We start from the raw sequence: 8,924 nt of genomic DNA on the forward strand, positions 1-8,924 counted from the left end.
CCCGTGAGCTCAGGCAATCCACTCACCTCAGCCTCCCAAAGGTGCGGGATTACAGGCTGAAACCTTGATACGCAGCACACCGAGGGTAGGAGTGAGTCTGGCCAAAGCTAAAGGCGCGGAAACTTGCCTTCCTTTGTGCCTGTGTCTTTCTGCTGATACCGACGCCCCCCGCCAGCAGGGACCTTGACCTCTTCTAAACACGAGTTTGGGGTGCTCTTATCATTGCGTGGTTCTCATTCGCTCCTAAAACTGTGAGTCTGTTTCTTGACTCACACATGCGGCTCCAGCTTTTTGTGGCTACCATTTGTCCCCACCCACTGCCCCACCCCTTGTAGTCAAAGGCGCCAGAGCTTAATTTAGACCGGGAATCTTTCCTCCTCTGGAACATGCCCGGGTGCATCCCTGGCCTACAGGTAGGTGGAGCACACACCTCTGTTTTCGGTTCTTGGGGTCTCCCTAGAAGTCGCTGAGGATAAACTAGAAATGAGTTTCCACCTGCTCTGCTTCTGCAAACCCTGGCTGTGAGTTTAGCACGTGGAGAGGCAAAGGGGAACGAGATCCCACAGGGACCTTCCTCTTGTGGGAAGGCAGAGGCAGGCAAGTCATGGCATCAGCTCAGAAACCTCAGAGCAAACCCACACTTGAGAGTCTGGGACCCAGAGGGCAGCCCCACATCTCCTAAGGGCATGCTGAAAGAGGCCTCCGACCCTGTTCTTCTAGGCCTGCTCATTTGGGCTCTTTTTTTTGAATTTGGAAAATATAGTTTATTTAGAAAGTAAATTAGAAAGAGAGAAGGGGGGGGAGATTCACCTCCCCAAGGCAGGGGAAGGAGCCAAAGCTAGGAAACATGGCAGCCACAGCTCAAAAAGCCATGTGGATGCAGCAGAGATGAACAAACCAACAGCTAGAAAGTAAATTAGGGGGGAGAGAGAGAGGAAATTTACCTTCCTAAGGTAGGGAAGGGGGTCTTGGGCTCTTCTTACGGGGCCTGGGCTCTGCTCTTGTGGGATCTGTCAACAAATGATCGTCTGAAATGGAGTTGACTCACATCGACATGGCTGGGAAGTGTCCATTGTCTGACTGTTCCTGGCAGTCAGTGCCCTCCTAACATCCCTGAAGTTCCACTTCTCAGCGTCACCCATTTTGGAAGACTGTCCCTGGCACCATGAAGAGAATCTGTGCCAGGATTATCTCCTCCCTAGACCTGAACCCCGAAGGTCTGCATTTCTAACAAGTCCCCAAATGCTGCTAACGTTGCTGGTCCAGGGACCACACTCTGAGAACCATTGGTCTACACAAGGAAGAAGGGAGATGGTTACACTCACTTAAAAACTTGTGACTGAGATAACCCACTCTGGGACCCCTTTCTTTTTTTTTTTTTTTCCTTTCCTTTTAATTTTTATTTAAAATTGTGGAGTACAATCCAGGGCTAGGTATTCAAATATTCACCATGCAGGTACCCTTATCGATGAGGTGTGTCCCCCCAGGCAGATATCAATCCTACCTCCCCATTCCCCTTACACCCCTCCCCGCAGTTTTCCACCACTTTCTATCCTTTTCTTATAGTAATACAGTAGTTGTTCAAGGTCCAACTTGTGAGTGAGAACATGTGATACCCAGCTCTTTGTTTCTGTGAGAGATCACTCAGTATTATAAACTCTAATTCCATCCAGGTGCAAAGTTCATGATTTTGTTCTTCTTTATGGCTGCCTAGTATTCTCTGGTGTATATGTACCACATTTTTTTATCCTGTCCTCTTTTGATGGTTGGTTCCATGTTCTTGCTATTGTGAGCAATGCTGTGATAAACATATGTGTGCAAGTATCTTTTTTATAGAGTGACCTGAATTCTTCTGGATCTATTCCCAGTAGGGGGATTGTGGGGTCATATGGAAGGTTGATTTTTAGAACTTTTAGGAGTCACCACTCTGATTTTCACAGAGGCTGAACTAGTTTGCACTCCCACTAACAGCATAGAAGTGTTCCCTTTTCTCCACATCCTCGCCAACATCTGTTATTTTTTGAGTTATTGATGATGGCCCTTCTGACTAGAGTTAAGTGGCATCTTTTTCTAGAGAGCTTTGTTGCTTAATAAACTCCTTTTTCACCCACCAAAAAACAAAACAAAAAAACAAACAAAAAAACTTGTAACTGGTCCTGGTCCATTTTATGAACTATCTATCTGCTCTAATTATAGGAGCGTTTTAGGAATTCAGGAATTTTGCTGAACCTTGCTCAGAGGCTAAGCTACATATAAATGATCTTTAAAAATCCAATCAGATCCTGGTCACTTTCAGTGATTGTTTCTTCAATACTTATATGCGAGGGCTGGTTGTAAACTCTCTATTTCTCACCCCCAAGGGCAGGCTGGATGATCTGCATTAAACCCTTTTTCTCCACAGTGCTGGAGCTGGGCGAACAGGTACATTCATAGCCCTCAGCAACATTTTGGAACGAGTAAAAGCAGAGGGGCTTTTAGATGTATTTCAAGCTGTGAAGAGTTTACGACTTCAGAGACCACATATGGTGCAAACCCTGGTAAGAACCTGAATGATAAGGACGTTACCAGAGGAGGCGAAAATTGTTTCACGTCATATTTGATGTATGTTTCATTAAAGGAACTGAAGTGTGTGGGGGAGATGCGAAGGTAAAATTTCCAAAGGAAAAGAGCCAGTTGCAACTTTTCACAGCAAAGCTTTGCATCCGCCTTTCCTGACTTGGGTCCTGACTTAGGTCTGGCCTCTGGGTAGGACTCGGGAGAAGGAGCTTGTCTACGAATTTCAGTGACTAAACACACTTGGGTAGAGACACTGATGGTACAAGCTTCTGAGTCAACATGAGCCATGCTATGAGATCCCAATGTACATTAGAAAATGTACTGTTATGAAGTTCAAAAGCAGCACTGACATTTAAAATCCAGGTGCTTGTAATTTTCAGTTGTATACTATTTTATCCAGTCTGTTTTCCTTGGCTGGGTCTCACTCAACTGCTCAAGAGACTTAAAGAATTCACTGAATGTACAATTGTCCTGCATATTCTCTTGCATTACATGGATGTACACTTTCTAGTTTTCAGAAGAGATCCCTCCTCACCAAATGTGACAATGGCTTGTCCTCCGCCAGCAAGGACCATTTTAAAAGCTGTTATAACTCATCATTTCCCCAAAGCTTTCTGTTTAAGACCTATCTCCCTGCCCATTCACCATGCTAACATAATCCCAGCTCAAACAGCCCCTCTTGGTGTATAAAAAGGCCAGAAGAAGGGCCCTTCCATGGTCTTCTGATCACAACAGTATACTGTAGTAGAGAACCCACTGAGCCAAGGGCAGGTTTGCCCTTCTATGCCCAGGTTGGCTAGAGCATGGTTCTCCACCCTGGTTGCACTTTAGACTCACCTGGAATCCCTTTGCCCAAGCTGTCCCTCAGACCAATTACCTAGAAGTTGGAAAAGTCAAGTCAAAAGCCAATTTGCACATATAACACTTTGCTAGTGTCATGAAAATGCTTGCCTCTTTAAAGAGAGCCTATACATTTATTAAGAAACCTTTCTAGAAATTCACTTTCCTTTTCTCTCCAAAAGCAAGGTGGTCAAGTAGGAAACTTAGCAGCCAGAAGTGAGAACCCTACTGCTATCTGGTCTTGGTTCTTCCAACAACTTCTGGGAACTCAGGATCAAAGTTTCGGGTTCACCTTTTCTTGCTTGGGAAAACCAAACTCCTTCCCCTCCTGGCCAGACTGAGACTTGCAGAAAGGCTGAGCTGGCTAATGTTTGGCATCTTTGGACCCAAAAGGCTTTAGACGTTTGCTCAACATGAGTTGAGAAGAGCCTACGTCTAATGCGTTGAAAGAAGATGGGAGGTTAATGAGGACGTATCTTGGCCTTCCCGGGTCTTCTGAGCCCTGCTCCTGGCCCCAACCAAGCTCATACATCCCACTCAGGGGTCTGCAAGTCCCAGACCCTTTTATGTGAGATGCAGGTGAACCGCTGTAGGCTTTAGAGGGGCCCTTGGACTCCCCTCCCCTGCCCATGGACCGTTATGTCCACCTGGTTTTCCAGAGACTCAGAGCCTGCTCTTTAAGGAAAGTTTGGCCATTGTCACTTTCTCACTTCTTTCATTTCTTCCTACTGAGTACCCATCATTGCTCATGCACCCGCTTGCTGACCCCCCTAAATCCACGAACTGCCCTAGTCCCCACAGTGCTGCTGGGAGGAAAAGAATCACACGATAGGAGAAACTGTCTGTTTGTTTTGAGTTGGAGTCTCACTCCGTCGCCCAGGCTGGAGTGCAGTGGCACGCTCGCTCAGGGCCACTCCAGCATCAACCTGCTGGGCTCAGGCAATCCTTCCACCTAAGTCTTCCAAGTAGCCAGAACTACAGATGCACATTACCATGTCCAGCTAATTTTTTGGTCTATTGTAGAGATGAAGTCTCGCCAAATTGCCCAGGCTGGTCTCGAACCCGTGGGCTCAGGCGGTCCTCTCACCTTGGCCTCCCAAAGTGCTGGGATTACAGGCTTGAGCCAGGCTTGGTTAATAAGCTAAATGCCTTATGGAAATGTGAGACATACTTTTGAATTCTAGTAAAGTTTATATAAAACAGTATCCCTTTGTAGAGCAAATTTAGGCTTAAAAATAATCTGGATTTTCATTATGCTTAGCTTTTATAGATTTTTCTTGTCATGTTATGAAGTTTGTCTGGTAATGTTAGTACTCTGATTTTTTCTCAGCTCAAAAATAGTTGTTTTCCAGTTTATATGTGAAAACTCAAGATGTTTTACTGGGATTTTTCTAAAATACACAAATTTGAAACTAAACATTGGTTTTTATTTAGAAAAACAGCTTTATTTGGAAACTTGCGTGACTCTGAAAACTAAATTATGATGTGTATAAAGGCATATACATAGTATTTTGCTAAATAGCCAGACTTATTTATGTCTTATTTTTTAATATTTCCCCTGATTCAGCTAATCAGATTTGTTCTTTGACGTATTTTAATGTATTCTTGTTTTTTCTTTTCAGGAACAGTATGAGTTCTGCTACAAAGTGGTACAAGATTTTATTGATATATTTTCTGATTATGCTAATTTCAAATGAAAATTCCTGCCTTAAAATATTTTTTAATTTAATGGTCAGTATATTTTGTAAAAACCATGTTAATTTATTTCATAGTTGACATTAATATTCTTCCTAATTTCGTTGTATATATTTTGTTATGCCCTAAGGCCATCTGTTATAAAGCTATTAAATCTTAAATATTCTTTTTAAAAATCAGAATAATGTATTAAGGTCAAATAATATCCCATAAAATATATATTTCTGCTAATATCAGCAAATATCTTTTAATTTTCCATTTGATTCATGTCATCTAATTTCACACATTCAACACCTCTAAATGTTATAAATCTTAATATGCCAAATGTGCTTATGCAAGATACTAAACACAAAGCTCATTGTTAAGAAAACAGTCAAGGAATCAGAAGTCGGTTGAAAATTCACTTTCCTAACACTCATCTTATACCCCTGAGCAGCAACATTTTTGGAAAGCAAACTGTTTGTCAGGATACAAAATAGGGACTTTTGTAAAGTCCTCAGTCTCCGCCCATGTGGTCTATTTTTACATTTCAAAGATCAAAGACTTTACAGCTTGAATCAGGGTCTAAAACACATTAAAGCAGTTGGTGACTATATAGTAATGTTTTAAAATACATGTATTCAAGAGTGGGTCTATACCATCTTGCTGAACGAAAGGAGATATAAATGCCAGGTCAACCCCTCGGCCCGTGGCCTTGGGTACGGCAAAACCAGACATTGGAGCTGCACTACAGAACACCACTTGCTGTCCATCCGTCTGTCTGTCTGATCAGAGAACCAGTCAGCTTTATCTCCCACTCTTCCCTTCCATCCTGCCACAGAGACCTGTGCTGGTCCTGAGTATGCCTGGAGACTCAACACAAAACCACATCCTGTCCAAACATACAAATAAAGCCAAATGTCTTACGCACAGAACAGAGGAGCACACACTGGGATAGAAACAGTGGCATAACCACACACAATTAAACGTTAAACTTTCTGAGCAGCATTTTGGTACTTAAAATTTTCTTGTAAAAAGCTAAGATTGTTTGTAAGAAAAGAAACCTTAAAATCTAGATTTATACAGTTTTTAAAAGTCCCACTCCCCCATGTTTAATAAAAGAAAGGGAAATCCTTAATCTAAAGGCTGACTTATTTTTGAATGGAAATACTCCTGAGACCTTTGACACTGGAAAATAAGAATGATCCCACTGCCAGATAGAATTGGCTTATGGGGCCAAAAAAAGGGCAGGAAGAATGTAGAAACGTTTCATTTAATAAGTTATCTTTCTATGGCCATTAGGTACCTAGCAGATGAGCATAATATAAGTAAGAAGACATCTGGTCGACCTTACTAAAAAACATTTTATGTGCATTTTGGTACTTTTTTTTTTTAAAAGAAATATAAAGGCCTTACTTGACATTTTCCCTGGTAACTGGTTGCAATCTTCTGTTGCAGTGTTTATCCCCTACTCATTGATGATGTGTGCAAATCTAACCCCAGGGCACATTATTGTTCTAATAATAGGATCACAGGTAATCAAGCTTCCTGCCTATTCCACAGCTCCAAGCCCCATCCAAGGGCAAGAGTTGGTGCCCAGCTGGAAGGACAGAAGCATACTCTGTGACCACTGTCATCCCACCAGCTGCATCCCTGGGCTGCATGCTGCTGAATGCATACCTCTCTCCTTCTCTGCACAGTGATTAAGCATTTAGGACAAAGAGGAAAACGAAGGAGCTTTTTGGAGGCTCATCCTTTGATCCCCTTTGCTTTCATTTTGAAATTCCCAAACCCAAAAGCTTTTCTTTGACTAAAGGAGATGAGAGAACGACAAGCTTTCTTTTGTTCAGCATCCAAACACTAGAAACCCTAGAAACTAGAAAGCCTGATTGTCAGGATGTAGGTGATGTCACACTAGTCATTTATTTGAGAGTTCAAAGTCAAAGACAAGGAATATGGGCTTTGGTCCAAGTCTAGGAGCTCTTAGTCAGAGTTCTAGAAGCCCTTTAATGGTCTAACTGGCACCTCTTGTATCAAGAGGTACCTTTAAGGTAGACCTTTTCAGGGTGTCCTCAGGAAAGTGCCCCTGCTTATGTGTTTTCCCTGCCCCCTTGGGCCATTCCCAGTGTTCACTGCAGGGGTTCTGCCTGTACTGAAACCTTTGCCATTCCAGAAACAAAGCAGATGTCGCTCTCCCTCAGACTCTGGACCCCCTCTTCCCAGACTGGGCAGGACTTTCCCTTCGGAAGGGCCAATCATTGCAGCTTTGTGGCCTCTGCCTTGGCCCCAGTCCAAACAATCTTCTGGCCCTTAGAGCAACTGCATGCAGAGGGAATAGATACCTGGGAGCTCGGTATCTTCTCTGTGCAACCTGAAAAATTCATCTTTTCTTCCTTTCAGTCAAAGAAAGTCTATTGTACATAGCAATACAGTTCCTTTCAGTCCAGTGCTGACATCACTTTTCCTTTCACATTATTCTATGTTGCATGCAGTTGCTTTCAAATGCCAAATAATGATTAGAAGACTACCGTTCTGATCTATATGCGTTCTCGGTCACTGTGTGACTGACTTTACAGTTTCTCTCCATGTGCTATACGAATGAAAAATGCATACCAGTGTTTTAAAAGGTATTTTTATGTGTTTTTAAAAACTTTTTAAAATGAGCCTGACACCTGTGTTTCAGCGTTGGAGACATGCCCATGTTATTTTTTTAAATGGATGATTACTGATACTTTTTTGTCTGTTTGTTTAACTAAGTTGTGTTTAATTTATGTGCGATCTTTATAATATATGTACTACAGTTTCAACTGTCACATTTTCTTTCGTTACACTTATCATTTGATCTTGCTCTGATTATAACGCCAGTGAATGTTGCTGAATTCTTTGTATATGCAAATTGCAAGATCTAAACCATTCTGAGGCAAGGATAAACCTTTACTTTGACTATCAGCCTGTGTCTCTTTCTTCACATCTCTTAATCTCATTCCTGGGTCTTCGTCCTTTTAGGCAAGACAATCATTAGGAGCTGAGAACTGGCTTATATAGATCCTTTATCTTAGGACTTTTTTTTTTTTTTTTGAGTTGGCGTCTCACTCGCCCAGACTGGAGTGCAGTGGCTGCTCCCGGCCACCGCAGCCTCGACCCGCTGGACTCCGGCCTCCTTCCGCCTCAGCCTTCCAAGTAGTTGGAACTCCAGGCGCGCGCTACCATGCCCGGCTAATTTTTTTGATTTATTGTAGAGATGAGGTCTCGCCAAATTGCCCAGGCGGGTCTCGAACCCGCGGGCTCAGGCAATCCACTCACCTCAGCCTCCCAAAGGCACGGGATGACAGGCTGAGCCACTGAGCCCGGCTTATCTTAGGACTTTTAAAATTTAGCTCCAGCTGGGCATAGAAACAGCCTCGAAGACATGGGTGGGCATGGTAGCTGGTGGACCCAGCCCTCAGGCAGGAGGCAAGAAGCACAGAACTCACTCTCCAGTACACCCATGCTTCTAGCTTCCTTGAATCCACACAGGACTCTGAGCTGTGAGCAGTGATTTGCCAGAATTTCCAAGAAAGATGACTGCATGCTTTGAAGTCCACAGCCCGGTGTAATCAGAAAGCCTTCTAGCGTTGTTTTTCTTCCTAAAATCTGTCAGGCTTCCCTTTGCTTCGTGCATACCTTTATGGCTCTTACGATCCCCTCCCACCTCGTAGCACCCCTTCCATCTCACCCCAAACCTACCCCCACACACCAGTTTTCCCCTTTAGATGCTCTGGGACTCATGTGGAATGTAAGCCTATTATTTTATTATTTGTTGTATTTATTGAATGTATAAGCCGTGTTATATTTGTTCAAATTTGAAAACCTTT

General features: G+C 43.1%; 1 protein-coding gene across 8 annotated transcripts in view; it reads left to right on the forward strand.

Annotated features, from left to right (window-relative positions):
* Positions 1-8,019, forward strand: part of PTPRE (protein tyrosine phosphatase, receptor type E) — a 100,403-nt gene extending 92,384 nt beyond the window's left edge. For 5 of the 8 annotated variants that reach the window (XM_021716065.1, XM_008065072.2, XM_021716068.1 and 2 more), the window contains 2 exons: positions 2,402-2,537; positions 5,019-8,019. In XM_021716065.1, coding sequence (XP_021571740.1) covers positions 2,402-2,537; positions 5,019-5,093 — 211 coding nt within the window. In that variant the 3' untranslated portion in view covers positions 5,094-8,019. The remainder of the gene's footprint in view (positions 1-2,401; positions 2,538-5,018) is intronic. The other 3 variants (XM_021716067.1, XM_021716069.1, XM_021716066.1) reach the window with 2 other exon arrangements.
* Positions 8,020-8,924: the final 905 nt, after the last annotated feature.

This window comes from Carlito syrichta, unplaced genomic scaffold, assembly GCF_000164805.1.
Source record: "Carlito syrichta isolate Samal-C Ts95f unplaced genomic scaffold, Tarsius_syrichta-2.0.1 Scaffold308151, whole genome shotgun sequence".
In the NCBI taxonomy this organism is placed as follows: domain Eukaryota; kingdom Metazoa; phylum Chordata; class Mammalia; order Primates; family Tarsiidae; genus Carlito; species Carlito syrichta.